The sequence below is a fragment of the Spermophilus citellus genome (genome assembly GCF_964194105.1).
Source record: "Spermophilus citellus genome assembly, chromosome: X".
Lineage (NCBI taxonomy): Eukaryota > Metazoa > Chordata > Mammalia > Rodentia > Sciuridae > Spermophilus > Spermophilus citellus.
In genome coordinates, this window is record NC_138190.1 from 67,999,157 (window position 1) to 68,019,494 (window position 20,338).

At 34.3% G+C, this 20,338-nt stretch overlaps 1 protein-coding gene across 2 annotated transcripts in view; it reads left to right on the forward strand.

Moving 5' to 3' along the window:
• Nucleotides 1-20,338, forward strand: part of PHKA1 (phosphorylase kinase regulatory subunit alpha 1) — a 115,775-nt gene that overhangs the window by 50,040 nt on the left and 45,397 nt on the right. The window contains exons 14-20 of one of the 2 annotated variants that reach the window (XM_081278186.1): nt 282-416; nt 7,203-7,312; nt 8,453-8,597; nt 12,276-12,354; nt 15,144-15,313; nt 18,204-18,380; nt 19,917-20,008. In XM_081278186.1, coding sequence (XP_081134312.1) covers nt 282-416; nt 7,203-7,312; nt 8,453-8,597; nt 12,276-12,354; nt 15,144-15,313; nt 18,204-18,380; nt 19,917-20,008 — 908 coding nt within the window. The remainder of the gene's footprint in view (nt 1-281; nt 417-7,202; nt 7,313-8,452; nt 8,598-12,275; nt 12,355-15,143; nt 15,314-18,203; nt 18,381-19,916; nt 20,009-20,338) is intronic. The other variant, XM_081278187.1, reaches the window with a different exon arrangement.

Here is a 20,338-nt window from a genome sequence, read left to right on the forward strand (position 1 = left end):
CCCATGATGAATTTTTCCCATTTGAATACAAAGTGTGTCGTTCTCTAAGCACTTGGGTAGTTAGCCAAAAAGCACAATCTAATACTCTAGACATCTTTTCCCTTTCCTATTTAGGTAATATTGCTAAAGTACCTAGGATGCTTCACCTATTTCCTCCATAACTGTTAATTTACTCTCCTTCCTTTTTTTTTTTTACCTCCAAAAGAAATTATGTGCCATGGGGATTTTTACATTCCTATTGAAATGAAACTGTCTATTGATCTCATCTTTCTTTTCTATAGTCTCCATTCTCGCTGAAACAGAAGAAATCAAGGCCATTTTGAAGGACAACGGAATTGATGTGGAGACCATTGCTGAGGTGTACCCCATCAGAGTACAACCAGCTCGTATTCTCAGCCATATTTATTCCAGTCTAGGTAAGGATATTGACCAACCTGCCAGAACCAAAGCATTACTCAATACAGGCTTATTTCCTTCCGTTTTTTTCCAATCTTGACCTTGTACTGCTTTATTAAACTGGATCTGAGGAAGAATTTAAAGTATCTGGAGTCCAAGTTTCTAATTCTTTTTTGAGCAGGTGTGATAATTTTAGATATCCTTTGGTATGTAGGGCATGACTGCTTTCAGACAACATTATATCTTTATTCCAAGTGTGTATTCAATTAACCTGTTCTCTTTCCTGGTATCTATATTTCTGTTTCAAATACATATGAATTTCATAAGAAGAATAACCAAGAAAATTATTTTTAGGTCTTTTATACTTTGTTATGTAATGAACTAGTTGATAATATTTTTAAAATTCCCTAATCTGATACTTACTTTTTATTGGTACTTATTTTTATTTAATTTAAATATTAAACATAGTGACTTACTTTTCAAATTCAATAAACTACTATAGTGTTAGTTTTGAAAATATATGGAAGTTAGGGGGATACCTCAGTAGCAGAGTGAATATCTAGTATGTCCAATGTCTAGCACCAATAAAAAGGATATAAAAATTTCTAAACTACATTTGTGGAAGACTACAGAATGACCCTCAAAGATATCCAGGTACTGATCCCTAGGACCTATGTACATTACCTAATATGGCAAAAGGAACTTTGCAGGCATAATTAAATTAAACAGCTCCAGATGGAAATATTATTCTGGATTACTCAGTTGAACCCTAAGTGTAATCACAATGTCCTTATAAGACACATTCAGAGGGCTATCAGACTACAGAAGTATGAGATGTGACTACAAAGCAAGAGATTAGTGTGATAAGGCTATAACCCAAAGATAAATACATGTACATTCCCACATCCTTTAGAAGTTGGAAGAGGCAAGGAATGTTTTTTTACCTAGAATCTCCAAAAGGAATCAGCCCTGGTAAAACCTTGATTTTGGTTTTAGCCCCATAATACTCATTTTGAACATTGAGATTGTTTGTTTGTTGATTTATTGTGGAGCTAGGGATTGAACCTAGGACCTCCCACATGAAAAACAAGCACTCTACCACTGAGCTACATTCCCAGCCCAAATATCAGTGAGATTTGTAACATATATATTTCCTAGTTTGTTACTTTCCTTTTATTTTCTTGCCTTTTTTTGCAAATCTTTAAATTCAAATACATCAATTTTATCAGATATATTTTCCACTCCTTCTAGAATTACGAATGTATCTCCTAGTTTCATCAGAATAGATATGGTATTCTGGTTCTGTTCGTTTTCATAAGTTGTAAACTATCTAATTTCCAGATGATATGTACATCTGGAAACTGGGGAATAGAGCAATGATATGTACATCTGGAAACTGGGGAATAGAGAAAAGCACAAAGGAAAGAGATAAAAACCACTTATTCCACTTATTATTACACTACTCTAAGGAAGTTGCTGTTTTATTTTGGTGTACTAATTTCCAATAAGTTTTTTTTTTAGTGGGAGGAGTACTGGGGATTGAACCCAGGGGTGCTTAACCACTGAGCTACATCCCCATCCATATATATATATATATATATATATATATATATATATATATATATATATATTTAGAGATAGGATCTTGCTGAGTTGCTTAGGGCCTTGCTATGATGGTGAGGCTGGCTTTGAACTCACAATCCTCCTGCTTCAGCCTCCCAAGCTATTGGGATTACAGGCATGTGTCACCTTACCTGATTCCAATATGCTTTTATAAAATAAAGCACACTTGCTTTTAGAAAAATTTTGTCATAAAAATAGATTTTGCCTTCTGTTTTTACAATATAACAATATATGAGAAACCCTGTTAACATTTTGGGAAGTACCTGTACTCCAGTTTCCTACTTGTGTTAGCATAATTTCTTTAAATTTCTGGACCTATGGTGGATTAACATGTTTTTATAAATTAGTCTTTTTTCGATTTATTTTGAAAATTGTCTATTTATATTCTTTTGGCTTTTTTCTACTGTACAACTGTCAGTTTCTTTCTGATTTCTATGCATTTTATATATATAGGAACACACACACACAAATACATGTACATACTAGAGATGCAGACACTGTCTTCCACATGTTATCACTATATTTTGCTCTTTTATCATTTGCCTTTTAATTTTGTGTTTGCTTTTGAAATATAAAATTTTATGTTTTTATGTATTAAAATTTTCTTCTTTTTGTTTTCTTTCTTTCCTTTTACACTTAGAGATCAGCTTCTCACTAAGTCAGCTACATTTTCACTACATTTTCTCTTAGTTATGGTTTGGTTACAATTTTACATTTAACTCTTAGACTAGAGTTTTAACTTGTTCAATGCCTGGTACCCCCCAAAAAAAATAATTAACCATTTATTACAGCACTATTTATTGAATAGTTCACATATACAAGATTAAATGCCATGACTTTCATTTACTCTGTGTGTATTTGTTTATCCTCCTGATCTTACATTTTATCTCTCAATCACTGTTTCTCCTTTCCTAGTACTTATATTTTTAAAGATTTTTAAAGTTATCATAGCTTCGATATCACTAATGATTTTGAAAATTTAAAACAAAAAAACACTATTATTTGTTGCCATCAGTTTTATAAAAGTTAACATTGGTCATATCCAGTTATAATGACTGTGTGGCAGCATGGACATTCCCAGCATTCTTGGTAGTAGTACAAATCAGAGGCAGATTAGCATTAACTGTAAAATAGTTTAATAGAGCTACCTTTAGTCAACAATCCTTACTTCTAGGAATCTATCCTACATGACATTTATAGAAGTGTTCTTTTTTTTTTTAGAGAGAGAGAGAGAGAATTTTTAATGTTTATTTTTTAGTTTTTGGCGGACACAACATCTTTGTATGTGGTGCTGAGGATCGAACCCGGGCCGCACGCATGCCAGGCGAGCATGCTACCGCTTGAGCCACATCCCCAGCCCTAGAAGTGTTCTTTATAGCACAATTTGTTTGACAGAAAAATTAAAAGGAACATATTATGTATGAACAAGAATGGTAGAATTATAATATAGTATGCCACAAGTAAAAGGAGACTTTCAGCTTCCAGTGTAATGAAATAGCTTGTATTGAGAATTAATACAATGTCTGAATTTAAAAAATAAAAGTGAAGAAAGCTTCAGAGCATAATTATGAAAGCCAGGATTTGAGAAGCCAAAACTGTCGACCTCAAAGACATAAATTTACCATTCCCCGTGCAATTTCCCTTTTAGGCATATACTAATTCTTAAGCTTTGTTTAAGACTGAAATAAGGAGCCAAGAAAATATGCAGAGAGTTTATGGAAGGGAGGAAAATTGCAATTCATGATCGTCTTATGTGGAAGGGACTGGGATGAACACCTCTGGATTCTGGGTGAAAGCTTTGAGGAGAGGGCAGTACGCTGGGGTAAGGAAAAATCACAAATAGACCAATTCTTAGAAGGTCTTAAACACAAAGCCTTAAACAAAACCTTTTGAACCCCTGATTAGACTAAGGTAATCTGCTTGAGATGATCTGACTGCCAAAATAAAGTAAGTTGTCTGTGGAGAAAAATAATACTATCCAGAGCCCCTACAATTCTTTTTTTTTTTTTTTTTTTTTGAACTGGAAATTGAACCCAGGGCTTTGCAAATGCAAGGCAGATGCTTTGCCACTGAGCTTCATCCCAGCCCCTACAATTCTTTTTACATTGTATTTAACATTGAAAAAGTATAAGAAGACATACCAGTAAACCAAGTGAATAAAAGTTAAAAAAATACAGTCAAAACAGACAAAATAGATTTCTATTCTACATAGTATTCAAAGGTCCAGTTAGAGCAAGTAGGCAAGAAAAATAAATAAATCACATCCAAATAATCAAGGAAGAATTAAAATGATCCCTATTCATCTGTGATCTTATATGAAGAAAACTTGAAAGTTTTCATATACACAAAAATATTGATTGAACTAATAAACTTAGTAGTTTTAAGACAAAAATCAACACACAAGTCATGTCTATACATTAACAATAAACAATTCAAATGGGAAATTAAGAAAACACTTCCATTTACAATAGTGTCAAAAAGAATAAAATATTTTAAATCAATCTTAACTAAAGAAGTAAAAGATCTGTACACTGAAAATGACAAGACCTTGATGAAAAAAAATTAAAGAATACAGAAATAAATGGAAAGACATCTCATATTTATAGATTTGAACATGTAACATTGTTAAGATATCAGTACAACCCAAACTTATCAACAGATTGAATATAATACCTATTAAAAGGCCACAAGAAGAAGCTGAGTGTGATCATACAAGCCTATAGTGCCAGCCGCTTGGAAAGCTGAGGCAGGAGGATCCAAGTTCAAGGCCAGCCTCTGCAATTTAGTGAGGCCCTAAGCAACTTACTAAGAGCCTATCTCAAATTTTAAAAAATGAAAAGGGCTGGAGATGTATCTCAGTGGTAAAGTACCTCTGGGTTCCATCCCCAGTACAAAAAAAAAAAAAAAAAAAAAAAAAAAAAAAAGCCAAAATAAAAGGGCCACGAGATTTTTTTTTTTTTTTTTTTTTTTGCAAAAGTAGAAAAATTCATTCTAAAATTTATGTGGACCAGCAGCTCAGGAGGCTGAGGCAGGAGGATTGTGAGTTCAAAGCCAGCCTCAGCAACTTAGTAAGACCCTAAGCAACTCAGTGAGACCTTGTCTCTAATAAACTATTTTTAGAAAGTCTGGGGATGTGGCTTAGTGGTTAAGCATCCCTGGGTTTAATCCAAGGTACCCCCAAAAAATTTCATATGGAAACTCAAGGGACCCCCAAAATGGCCAAGACCATTTTGAAAAAGAAGAAATTGAAGGACTTGGTGCTTCTTAACTTCAAAACATACTACCATGCTACAGTAATCAAAACAATGTAGTATTAGCATACAGACAGACATACAGAACAATGGAATAGAATAGAGAGCACATAAATAAACCTTTGCCTAAATGATCAGATTATTTTCAACAAGGGTGCCAAGATCACTTAATGGAGAAAGGACAGTCTTTTCAACAAATGGTTCTGGGAAAACTACATTCCACTTGAAAAGAATTAAGTTAGATCCCAACCTAACACCATGTACAATTAACTCAAAATGAATTAAAGACCAAATGTAAAACCCAAAACTATGATATTCTTAGAAGAAACAGGATAAATGCTTCTTGACATTCAATTTAGCAGGAATTTCTTAGATGAATATGATACTGAAAGCATAGTCAACAAAAGAAGAATAGAGAAATTGAACTTCATCAAAATAAAACTTTTGTGCCTCAAAGGAAACCATCAACAAAGTGAAAAGGCAATCAACAAAATAAGAGAAAATATTTATAAATCATATATCTGATAAGGGAATTTATCCAAAAATGTTAAGAAAGTTAAGAAGAACTACAATTCAATAATAACAACCAGATTTTTAAAAATCAACAAAGAACTTGAATAGACATTTCTTTAAAAAAAAAGACATAGAAATGGCCAATAAGGAAATAAAAAATGCTCAACAACACTAATCATTAGACAAATATAAATCAAAACCACAATGAGATACATACCCATTATGATGACTTGCTAAAAAAAACAATGAGTGTTGGTGTGGATTTAGAGAAATTAAAACCATTGTTTTACATTCCCATGTACCATCAACAAAATGTGGTATATACATGGAATGAAATATTATTCAGCTTTAAGAAGGAAGGAAATTCTGGCATGTGCTATAACATAGATGAACCTTGAGGACATTATGCTAAGTCAAATCAGGCAATTACAAACCTAGAATATTGAAATTCATAAACACATGGTAGAATGGTAGTTCTCAGAGCCTGGGAGGAGGAGGACATGAGAAGTTACTGTTTAATGGGTATAGAATTTCAGTTTGGGAAGATGAAAAGTTCTAGAGATGGAAGTTAGTTAACAATTATGTTAATGTATTTAATGCCACTGAATTGTACATTTAAATATTAAAATGGGCTGGGTGCAGTGGTGCGTGCGTATAATCCCATCTGCATGGGAAGTTGAGGCCAATGTTAGCAATTTAGTAAGACCCTGTCTCAAAATAAAGATAAAAGAAGGCTGGAGATGTAGCTCAGGGGTAGAGATCCCCTGCTTTTGATCCTCAGTTCAACAAAAATTATTAAAATTATAAATTTTATGCTATGTATACTTTACTGTAATGAAAAAGAAAGGAGAAGTGGCTAAATCTAGTTGCAAAACCACATTCAGGTAAATTGTGTGATTTACTGAGCAGGCCCTGGAATATGATCAAGACATTGACAGTTCTTTGGTACTGGCCTCCAAAGAATAAATGAACTCTAAACTGTAGCATATTTTTGTAGTATAGTACTTAGGATAAAGTAAGGGCAAATATCAAAGACTCAAAAAAAAGTTCAAAAAATAAAAAAAAAAGTATTGGAAATTTTGTCAGTACTGACATGACAATATATTCACTATGTATTTTGGGGGAAAGAAATTTAAGAGTAATGTGTATAGTATTATCCTGTGTTATACAGGAAAATCTGCATGAAAAATTTAATAATTTCCTCTTTGTAAGAAGTATTGATTTAATGACAGCCTTTTGGAGGACTAAAGAAATTTGAGTATATTTAACATAAACATCAATTATGAGATTAATTTTGATTTCAGAATGCTAAATTGTAAAAGGAAGACATCTTCAACTCAAAGATGTGTGTGTTTAAACAGGCTTGCTGCTTTAATTTGTGCACTAAAATATCTTGACCATTTCTTAATTTTATGTCAGGATGCAACAGTAGAATGAAACTCAGCGGACGACCCTATAGACTCATGGGAGTACTCGGAACTTCAAAACTCTATGACATTCGGAAAACTATCTTTACTTTCACTCCCCAGGTGGGTGAAATAAGTGGGAACGTGCATTGAGATGAATAGAAATTAAGAAAGAAACAATGGATCTGGGGTTGTGCTTCAGTGGTAGAGTGCTGGCCAAGCACCTGAGGCACTGGGTTCAATTCTCAGCACAACATGTAAATAAATAAATAAAATAAAGGTTCATCAACAACTAATAAAATGTTGAAAAAGAAACAAACATTGCAGAAATAAAGTATTTACTGGAATTGGGATAAGTATCAAAAGAGTTCCACAAGGCCTTGCACATATTAAATTGCTTGATAAATATTTGTTGAGTTGAACTAAATCAAACTTGCACCATGGTTATGCCAAGTGATCCAAGTGATTGTGATTACCAAGAGTAGTCCTGGGTGTTGCAGGATTTTACAAAGGTTACTTACAAAGTTCCCCTTATTTTTAAAAGTTAAAATAAGGTTGTATTTGTCCTTTATAAATAAAATACAATGTTTTTTATTCAGCTACTAAATTAATGTGTTTCCTTTATTTGGGGGAGGGGTCTTTTTATGTGCATGGAAATTTTAATCTTCTAAACAAAAATATCAATATTGTTAAGCTGTGAGTATATATATATATGTATGTGTGTGTATATATATATATATATATATTTATATATATTGTTAGCATGATGTTTATTAACTACATCACAATAGGAAGCCATAGTTGTGTGTCTGGGGAGGAGAAAATTTTTCTGGAAAGTATAGACTTCCCATTTCTCACCTTGTGAAATAGTATAGCTGAGATGCATACAGACACAAAAGTAGAGGATCCTGCACTGTTTCTGAATTTGTGATTTGCTAGCCATATGATTTTGCTATTCCATATATTGTTTCTTGGCTTTATTTTGTATTTATTAAAGAAAGAAAAACACTTTTCAGGTGGTTATAGGTTTAAATAAAAATATATATTTGAAAAAACTTTCTAAACAGGAGCACTTTAAAAGTGTCAGAAACTTGTATTTGCTGATTGACCACCACATACTTTGTTCGGGACTTATTAGGCATTAAATTTGGGAATATCATTGCTTCAATGACATCTTATATAGCCTTCTGAATATGTATTTTTAAAATATTATTTCATAGTTAAGAGACCAAATTGTTCTGAAGTATTATTTTTTTCCCTCAGTTTATAGACCAGCAACAGTTCTACCTGGCTCTGGACAACAAGATGATAGTGGAAATGCTCAGAACAGATCTTTCCTACCTCTGTAGCCGCTGGAGGATGACAGGCCAGCCCACCATCACCTTCCCCATCTCACACACCATGCTTGGTAAGGGCTCTAAGAGCCAAGGAATGAGTGTACTTTTAAAAATATGTCTGATATTTAGTCCTTCAGTATCCTAGATGTAATGGAGAGCTAGCTACTTCTTATGATTTTATTCTTTCAGCAGTTTTCATTAGCTCCTCTTTTGTTTTCTAAGAATTGGGGACATATGTTTTAGAAAGCTAAGACACAATAAGTATAAAACAAATACACAGAATATTTAAAATGATTTGAGAGCCATGATTTTTAAAAATGTACCAGAGAATACCTTGGTTGGGGGCTACTTTAGATAATTTATTTCTAAGTCAATTTATAGAAGCCATATTCATGCAGTACTTTTTAAAATGTTTTGATTAGTGCATTATAGTTATACATAATATTGGGGTTCATTTTAACATAATCATACACACATGGAATATAATTTGTTCCACTTTGGTCCACAATACTTTCTCTTTCCCTCATCTCCTCTCCCCCCCTCCCTGTTTCCTCTCCTCTATTCTATTGGTCTTCCTTCTATTTATTGATAGTGATTTTTAAATTAGGGCTTTATAGATACACATTCTTTTTATAGACAGTAATATCAGTTGGGTGTGGTGGTACACACCTATAATCCCAGTGTCTTAGGAAACTGAGGCAGGAGGATTTCAAGTTCAAAGACAGCCTTGGTGACTTAGTAAGACCCTGCCTCAAAATTAAAATAAAAAGGGACCTGGGTGTAGCTCAGTGGCAGTCAACCCCTAGGTTAAATTGCCAGTTCTACAGAAAAACAAACAACAAAACAGTAATACTACATTCTGAATCTATCTTATTCCAGTGGAACGATATTTTATAGAAAAATTCCCAGGCTTCTCCTTCCAAAGCCTGACTGGTGGAAACAGTAAAATTTAGCAGAGAAAAAGTGAAAAGGCTTTTGGTGTATTTTTTTTTTCTTTTTTGGCTGGGCTTCCTGCCATTGCTTAGTTGAAACTGGGTGAAAGGCTTTATTGTTCTCTCAGTTCCTGGAAGACTAGAGCCAATACTGAAGCCACTGCTTTCTTTCTGTGCTTCTGTTGTTGCTTCCAAAGGTTTGTTTATACTGCCAAAGTACATAGAGTTCCTTTTCACTAAAGAAGAATATTGTACCATAAGTCATTTAAAATCCAGATAGACTGTTAGGAATTTTAGTCACATCTTAAAAGTGCTTCAGAATCATAGGAGTTGAGAAAGTAGAGTAGTCTTTCTTCTTTTTCTCTTTATTTAATTAGGGCAATTAACAAGTACCCATTTAATAACTACTTTGTTCCCAGAATTGTCTTTAGAAAGTAGAAAGTCTAATTGGAGGGGCAAAATTAATACATAAAAATAACAGAAATCAATCAATAAGTATTTCACAGTGAAGGTTATCAGATTATAAAAGAAAATTTCTCAACTGAGGTGAGACTTAAGCAGGTTTTTGGAATTGTTCATATAAATATAGGAGGAGGCATGAAGAAAGGGTACTTTGAGGGGGGAAATACCATGAGTGCAGCCTAAAGGCAGGAATGAGCTTGACTTGTGAGGCCAATGAAGAGACTAACCTTAATAGAATGGATTTTGCATACTGGAGGATAATTATAAACAAAACTGGAGAAGTTAAGTAGGATCAGATTATGTCAACCATCAAAAGGTTTTCAGTAGGGAGTGACATGATCAAAGTGATGTTTAGGAAATATTGGTTGTGACTGTACACATTGTAATGAGGAGAGACTGATCTAAAGGAAGCTAATTTACATATGAGGTGAAGAAAAGACACACTGAATGGGTGGTATTAGAAATAGAGTGGAAGTGAGTGGTGATCTGTGCCTGTAGTCCCAGCTAATCAAGAGACTGAGTCAGAAAGTTCACTTAAGTATAGCAGTTTAAGGCCAGCCTGGACAACGTTTTGTTTCCAACAAACAGCTGGGTGTGGTGGCCTGTACCTGTAATTCCAGTGACTCAGGAGGCTGAGGCAGGAGAATTCCAAATTTGAGGCCAACCTTAGCAACTTAGCAAGTATTTGTTTCAAAATAAAAATAAAATAAATAAATAAAAGTGTGGGGATTATCACTCAGTAGTAAAGTGCTCCTGGGTTCAGTCTCCAGTACCAAAAAAATAAAAGGCTTCTTGGAGGTAATAGGTGAGGCATAATAATGAAAAAAGAATCATTGAGGAACACTGCTATAGAGATGTGAAGTAAGATCTATCAGTAAGGAGGTTGTGGCAAAAGAAGATAAAGACAGCATTTCAAATAGAGGCAAGAGACTATAAATAAATACATTTCATATGATAATAAATTTAGGCTTACTACTTTACTTTTTGTGAAAAAACAAATTCTAAATTAATAAAAAAAGCTACACACACACACACAAAATAAACCCTTGAAGGGCTGGGACTGTGCCTCAGCGGTAGAGCACTAACGTAGCATGTGCGAGGCAAATATGGAAGCAAATATGGTAGAATATTTTTTGTAATCTTAGACTGATGAAATCTGTCCTTTGAAATATACAAAAAAGAAAAAAAATTGACAAATGTAACAACACAAAATACATAAAAGCACCAAGGATGAGGTTGAAAGACAAATAATAAAGCTATATAAAGTATTTGCCATGTATCTATAGAGAAAATATTAATATTCAAAACATAAAAAGCTCTTGAAAGTCAATTGAAAAAAAGAAATGTAAACTACTTTAATGGAAAAATGATCCTTGATAGGCAATTCATGAAAGAAATGCAAATGACCAGTAAATACATGAAAACATACTCAATTTACTGGCAATAAAATTAAAACAGTGTCTTCTTATTTTATCTATCAGATAAACAAAGATTAAAAAGATTGCTAATGCCCATTCTTGTTAAAAGTATAAAAATGCAGTCACTTTCTATACTGTTGGCAGAAATATAATTGGCACAATGATTTTAGTGGTGATTTGCAGTCTCTATAATTATTTTAATATGTGCTCCCTTTGTCCTACAAGTTCTACTTGTAGAAATTTAACCTAAGGAAATAATAGAATAAATCCATAAAGATTAGGTACAATGATCTTCAGTACAGAGTTGATTATAACTTTAAATGTCTTCTATGGAGTCATTTTTAGCTATTGCAAAGGATGAATTAGAAAAAGTGGATCACAAATGATTATGTGCAGTATGATCACTTTCACACAAAATCAGATAATTATTAGCCTTTTAGATATTTTTATGTTTATGCACACACATATAAATCAAGGCTGAGGAAAGTTGTCCGTTGTAAGACACAAAAAGAAAAAAATTACAAACTTAAAACATGAAATTTTAAATCAATCTCATATAAAAAGCACTAATGATGTGTTGCTTAAGATATATGAATGAAATAATGTATATAAAACATTTATTATAGTGCTTGGCACATAACAGTCAGCAAATAATTACTGCTGCATAATTATGTCAGCATTCAGGAGTTATTAAACACTCTGCCATCAGATACTGTATTAAGTACTTAGGATAAATAAAATAATGCCTTTGAAGAACTCTTTCTATTAGTCATAATGCCTTACCATGTGCCCATTCAGCAGTGTTGCTTCTCAGGTGAATTATTGAAATATAAGGTGATTATTTGTACCATCACTACCAGAATGTTGGTTTGAAATATTTCCCCCTACTTTAAAGTTAAAGCCATAAATATTGTGCTAAAATTCTCTCCATTTCAAGATGAAGATGGAACGAGCTTGAATTCAAGTATCCTGGCAGCACTCCGAAAAATGCAGGATGGCTATTTTGGTGGGGCAAGGTAAGTGATCTATATATTCCTGTTAGTGAAATTAATTGAAACTTGTGAGTTGAGAAGAGTAATGGCAGACTTGTGTTGCCTCTCTGTGTGTCTTCAACAACACAATCCCATCATACTCAGAGGAACTAGAATTTGATTGAATGAATCAAGGAATTCAATGTAATAGAAAAAGTTTAGAAGATTTCCACACCCTATTATTTTTCTAGATCTCAGGGGACCACAAAACGTATTCTTTAGAAAAAGAAGTTTACTGAATTTACCCAATTCTGGCTGCTTTTTTTCTCCCAAATATTTATTTTTCCAAAGTTTCCAGCTTACAAAAATTTGTAAGCATAGTATGAAACACCCATGTACCCTTTCTCAGTATTCACCTATTGTTGATGTTTGTTTCAATGTGTGCTTTCTCTCTCCCTTCTTCTCTCTCTTCCTCTGTTCCTCCCTGTCACTTCCCTCACTCACACATATGTGCATACACACACACACACACACGTATGGGTGAGGGTGTATATATATGTGTGTTTATATATATAAACACATATATACACATACTTTTTTGCCAAGAAGATTAGCTATAGACATCATGACTCTTCAGCCTTTAATACTTCAGTTTCTATCATCTAAGAACAAAAATAGTATCATAAGTAACCACAATATAATCATCACATGTAGGGAATTTCATATTAATACACTACAATATTCCCCTCTTATCTCTCAGGGATACTATGCCTAGATAAACGTGGTGGATGCCTGAAACCACAGATAGCTGTGAATTAGGCACAGTAAGAGATGAATGACAATAACTAAAAGTAAAACAATTGTATCAGTATACTGTGATAAGTTATAGAAAATTTATGAATTATTTGTTTTTATATTTTCTATTTAATATTTTTGGACAACCATAAACCTTGAGTAACTGAAACAATGGAATGCCAACCCACAGATAAGAAGGGAATACCATATCTAACATCTAATAACATCCTTGTTTAAAATTGCCTAATTGCCCCAGTAATGTTTTCCCATAGCTTTTTTCCCTATCCAGGATCCAACCAAAGGAGTACTTACTTCCAAAGAAGTAAACATTAGCATTAAATTATTATATCTCTTTGGTATCTTTTAATCTAGAACAGTTTTCCAGCATTATCCATTTTGATAATTTTGATAATCTTACTTGATAATCTCATTAACTTTTGAATAATGTGGGTCAGTTATTTTGCAGGATGTCTCTCAATTTGGATTTGTCAGGTTATATGTTTGGCAGGAGGACTACCTGTGTGATGTTGAATCCTTGTTTTAATTTAGGATCTTCAAGATGGAAAGAATCCTTTAAATGATTAGGAGAGATACACGATGGGAATATAGATTTTATTACTTACTGACCAAAGAAGGAGTGAATTGCATGCCCAGAAACCACACACAGAGGCCAGGAGCCCAAAGACAGAGACCCATGGGCCATCTCCTGTATTGGGATCCAAGGCATTATAAAAACAGGTTTCCAATAGGAAATTCTAAGGGGTAAAGTAATTTAAAGTAAGCAGATATGAATTCTAGGGGATCATACTATGGCTCAGAAGAGATCACTAAGCATATCTACACTGTCTATGCAGGATGTGGGGGTCGTAAGGAACAGTCAAATAGGTTGTATCTAGCTGTACTTAGGAATGTGATTACCAGAAGGAAGTTGTATAAGACAGATATCTTGATCAATCCTAAGTAACTAGAGGAGGTGCAGAACTGGAAACTGTCAAGGATGACTGAGCCCTTCCTGTGTTCTGAGAAAGTTATTAAACATATTCAAAATAGATGCTGAAGTCACCTAAAATAAGAAATCACTATAGTCCTTCTCAGAACATTGTATCAGGAGGCATATGAGATTGGTTTCTTACCTTAGTGATGTTAACTTTGATCACTTGTTTAAAGTGGTATCTGCCAAGTTTCTCCATCTGTTTTCCCAACAGTCTTCAACCAAATAATTAGCTTCCGTTGATTCTTCCATGAATTAATTATTACTAATAGAGTTGTAAAAGGGCATTTCTGTGTTTCTGTCATTCTGTGTTCATTCATTAGTTGACAATGCTATGTATAAAAGGGAGCTTTGTCTTCCCCTATATTTTGTCATTTAGTATCAGCATAGATTCATAGGCTCTTATTTTATTTCAATATGTCATGATCCATTCCTGTCATCATTTATTTCAATGAACACATTATCCAAGGTCTGGGAATAAGCAGCTCCTTCAAGCTGGATTTTTTAGAAAATTATTACTACTCACTTTCCTTTTGAGTTTTGTAATTGGCTTTATAAGTAAGGGAAAATATGCCTTACAGGCTACTGTAATGTATAAAATTTTCAAATACCATCTTTTATGTTCCAAATGTTAAGCAGGGGCTAGTTTTTAAATGATGTGATGGGTTTGTTTTGATTTATATTCATTCTCTCCTGGCTTATCTAAGTAGCCAATGCAAATTGGACATCTGACATAGTTATCAAAATAACATATGGCAATGGAAGAGAACAAAATTGATGTGCTGGTAGATTGTGAACCCATAATTGTAGACTTTATTAAGAGAACCCTCTGACCATTTAATCTGAGCATTATGCCTAGGAGTGAAGAGAAATTTCATGTTTACAAAATGTATACTAATGATGAATTTTAGTAATCCTCCAACAAATCATAATAAGTATTCTTTTATCACAAAGATTTTGTGGTGTTAAAAGGATTGCCCCTAAAAATAAAAATAAAAAAAAGGATTGCCCCTGATTTCCTGTTTTGTATCTACCCTCTAATTGTCAGGATTCAAACAGGTAAATTGTCAGAGTTTTTGACCACATCCTGCTGCTCGCATTTGAGCTTCATGGATCCTGGACCTGAGGGTAAGCTGTACAGTGAAGATTATGATGACGAAACCTATGATGAGCTTGAATCTGGCAACTGGATGGATGGCTTTGATTCAATCAATAATGGTAAGGAGGCTTCATAAAGCACTGGCTAGCTGGATAAGAATATATAATATTGTTCAGCATTGTCTTTAATAATTCATGCTGCCAGCAATCTCACAGTGTACCAACCTCACTCCTCTTTAATACACCTAGATTTCTACTTTTGTTTGGCTTCACTTTTCATCCCTTTACTTACCTTTGGTTTCTGGTCTAATATCCCTGCGGTGATTGTGGAGTTGGACTGTCCCTTACTAAGGTTAGGGAAGATTTCTCTTCTGGGGCATTTGAAGTGCCTGGTGATTTTGAAATGGGAAGAAGCAGTGGTGAGTAAGAGATATTTAATCAAGTGCACAGTTTAAAAATACATATACAGGGCTAGGGTTGTGGCTCAGTGGTAGAATGCTTGCCTAGCATGTGTAAGGCACTGGGTTCAATTCTCAGTACTGAATATAAATAAGTAAAATAAAGGTCCATTGACAACTAAAAAGTATTTTTAAAATACATATACAGGGCTGGGGTTGTGGCTTAGCAGTAGAGCGCTCACCTAGCACATGAGAGGCCCTGGGTTCAATCCTCAGCACCACATAAAAATAAATAAATAATGATATCGTGTAAAAAAATACATATACATTACTGCATTTTACTTTAAAATTATAAAATATAAAATTTAATTTAGAGTGCTTTTTATATAACATTTGAGGGCTATATCAGAATTTCTGGGGAGATATGTTAATTCAAAAAAGCCTGTTTAAAATGCCTATTGCTTTCATATTACAAACTAGACAAATAATACACAGTAAAACCAAAATATAACTGGCTACTAGGATATAGTAAGTAAGCATTGTGGGGGCTTAAATTAAAAATGACTGAGAAATCCTTACCTGTAGTGTAAAAACACTGACCTATGCCAGACAAGCTGTTATATTGTTTGAATCTTAAAGAAACAAGGGCCCTTAAAAAGTAATTATTCTTCTAGCCATCTAAAACTTGGGTTGCCTACTTTTATTGTCTGGATATTTGACTGTTAGCCTGAATTTTTAAAAATTTTTTTCATATGTATGTTATAGTTGTATATTTTGATGGGATTTGTTGTTACATATGCATCCATGCACACAATATAATTTGGCCAATATCATTTCCCAGCATTCCACTCCTCCCTCCCCACCTCCCACCCTTTGGTCCCATTCCTTTACTGATCTCTCTTTGATTTTTAGCAGATCCTACCCCACCTTTGTTTTCCTTTTTCCTCTTGAACTTCTGCATATGAAAGTGAACACATGACCCTTAATGTCTGAGATTGACTTATTTCCATTAACAGTGGTCTGTAGTTCCATCCATTTTCCTTCAATTGACAATTTCATTTTTCTTTATGGCTGAATAAACTCCATTGTGTGTGTGTGTGTGTGTGTATATCACATTTTCTTTATCCATTCATCCATTGACAGACACCTAGGCTGATTCCATAGTTTGGTTATTGTGAATCATGCTGCTATAAACAGGAGTATGAATGTATCACTGTAGTACAGTGACTTTAATTATTTTGAATAAATACTGAGGAATGGTATAGCTAGGTCATATATGGTGGTTCCATGACTAGTCTTTTGAGGAACTGCTGTACTGATTTCCATAGTGGTTGCACTAATTTACAATCCCATCAACAGTGTAGGAATGTTCCTTTTTCTCCACATCCCCACCAGCATTTATTATTTTTGTGTTCTTCAGGACTGCCACATTTTTATTTTTTTATATTGAGATATGATCTCATTAAGTTGCTCAGGATGGCACTGAATTTGCAGTCCTCCTGCCTCAGCCTCCCAAGTAGCTGGGATTGAAGATGTGCTAAAATACATCTTTTTTTTATGATTTGTATCACTACATTTGTTCTTACAGCATTCTGAGTCACTTTCCCATATTTTGGTGTGCTCATTAGTGGTCTCACAGTGGGTATGTTGATTGCTTAGGTAGAAAGATTCTCTTCATATTCTTGTAATTCTCAACTTAAGGTCATCCAAAACTAGATAATGTTGACTGACTTAGCTGACTTCTCTACTGATCCAGAGAGTGTACTTTTCAACTGTAAACAGTATGAATATTTATGTAAAGTTTAAAATATTAAGCATCCACAGAGTATATGTATATTTTTATTTCAATTATCTGTATTTCATTATCTAATATTATATGCTGGCATGCAAATAAAGATCAATTAACTTTAAAAAAAATAATAATATTATAGAAGTTGTATGGTGGAGGGGGAGCCCAAAAGGATATGGACCATATCTACTTCACCAAATCATAGCACATAGTACACTGCCTGGTACATAGTAGCCAATATACATTTGGCAAATAAATATATGAGGTGACTAAAAGGCCACGAGAGTCTCATAGTGCTTTCTTCATGAATGCCACATGGAGATTTTTTTTTATTAGTAGTAATTGTAGTTTTTGTTCATAGATTCTGTTTATCACCAGGCTCAATGTTTTTTTGGAAGATTTTTGCCGTTCCCTGACCCTTTCTCACAAAAGTCTCCTACTAGTGGGACTTGAAAGGCCTTGCTCTGCTCCTTCTTCACTACCTCTGCCACCATCCCATCGCTCACACCTACCTACACAAATTATGAAACACTTGCTCTACCTATCTTAGAATAAGCTCATACTGCTTCAGGGAACCTTAACATCGTCCTGGGAAACCTGAAGAACAGGTGGGTCCTGGTCGGTGGCCATATTCTCTAAATCTTAAATCTATGAGGTTGTATAATGATCACAAGCTTTTTAGCCCCTCCATGATCAAAGAAACAGCCTACTTCCGGTGCTGCGTTATGAGTACGGGAGCCCATCATTCTGATTGGTGGGGTAGACTTTGAAGTAACTAAACTGTTCATTCTTTTCTCTCTCCCTCCTCCCACTAATCCTGCAGCTCGCTGTGGTGATGAAGTTGCTCGTTATTTAGATCACCTTTTGGCGCACACTGCTCCCCATCCTAAACTAGCCCCTACCTCACAGAAGGGAGGGCTAGATCGGTTCCGAGCTGCTGTGCAAACAACCTGCGACTTAATGTCCTTGGTGACCAAGGCCAAGGAACTCCATGTACAGAGTGAGTAATGCCATGACTCACTAGAGTAAGGCACAGGATGACATAAAGCCCAGGATGGGGGCGGGATATTGATTACACATAAGCAGGAACTTTGTTTTGTTCACTGCTTTATCCCCAGCATCTTGGACAGCACCTGGAACATATAAGACACTCAAATATTTGTAAAACAATAAATCAAATACAGTTTTGCTATCCATAATGCTATAGAGTCTGGTTTAACCAGGGACATGGTAAGGAGAGTCAGAACAATAGACGTGGAGCATATTCAGTTCTAACATCACTGTAAAATGATGGTAAGAAGGAAAAGTTTAGAAAAAATCCTCCTTTGGAAGTAGTTTTGTTTATAGATAAAGCATTGCAAGACGATTACAGGTCAGCTATGCAATGGAAAGGGAGATAGTCTTAAGTAAGTTACAATTGGTTCCATTAGGCCAGTTATAATTTTTATAGTTGGTCATTCTAGCCATGTAGATCTGTAATTGTCGAATATGGTACTCATCCTTCACTGCATACTCTTCCCCATGACCCCTTTCCTCTTTCAGTAATATTTACAGTGGAGGATGTCTTCTACTATACATTATTAGGAGTTGCCACGGTTCCTAAAAGTATTCATTGTTTCTGTGTAGTAGCCACAAATGAAGGGAGAGAAGGGCTCCTTGGCCACACCTAGAAAACCTAAATGTTAACATTATTTAAATAATGAGGATGCTTGAGATGCATGCTCTTGCTGTCTAAAACTTTATTGACCATTACTAACCAAAGATATTAAATATGAACTCTAGGGATTCATTTAACATGTATAAAGGAGAAAAGCTTAGCATGCCCTTTGGGTATACTCACTGGAGAATGGGCTTATGTAAGATGAAGTTTATTGTCATATTTCTCGATTGTGAATCAGGAAAACTTGAGCTTAATTCCTAGCTCTGCTACTTACTTGCTTGAGCAGTTATCTGAGCTCTGTAACTCTTTGTATTACGTAAAATGGTGAAAATGACAAGAGAGTCTCTTCTTAGTGATTATGGGTAAGTATTTCAACAATATACTGTAAGTAAGAAATCTTAAGAATATCTCAAAGTTGGTCAGCCACTAGATTGTTTTGATTCCCTAGATAAGTTCATCCAATCACCTATTCTCAGGGAAATCCAACCACTAGCCATCAAGTATTTTCTTAGGAATGTCCAGAAAATATAAAATGTAACTGAACCCTTTGTGTTACTTGTGGCATTCTGCCAAAGTTTCAGTGATAGCACCATCATGGAATTCATTGCACTTAGTAAATTTAATATCTTACATGACCACCTGATGGTATAATTCTAGAAAATCAAATTAAAATATGTTTATTGATTAATTGGACAGTCTTTAAATTATCTAATATTCACATTTCTCTTTTTTTGGTATCAACAAGGAAGAAAAAAATTCGCCATTTTTGTTTTATAAAGAATTGACTGATATATGACCTCATTCCTGAGGTCAGCTGTGTATTTTTATTGGTCTCTTAGTTAGCTAACCTTCCTAATAAATGTCAACCTCTTGCAGATGTTCACATGTATCTTCCTACAAAGTTATTTCAGCCTTCTCGGCCTTCATTCAACTTACTTGACTCGCCTCAGTCCCCACAAGATGACCAGGTAAATGTGAGCTTGAGTTATTTCTATTTGTGTGTGCAAAAAAGCCGTCTTTATAGAAAATTATAGAACTAGCCATTATGGTTCCTGTTAGTAGCTGATAGTAGGCAAAATACTATCCTGATGAAGATACATGTCCTTTTCAGCTCCGTCTTAAAGTGGACAAGTTTTCCTAAGTACATTTCAAGAAAACTACTTTGCTGTATCATATGTCTTGATGGTTTCACTGTTTTTGCTTTGCTTTTCATCAACATTTAGAGAATTCTTAAGGAAAAGTTTTAAAGATAGAAAGATGACTCATTCTAGGTAATATTAATTGGAGCACTTGTGGAC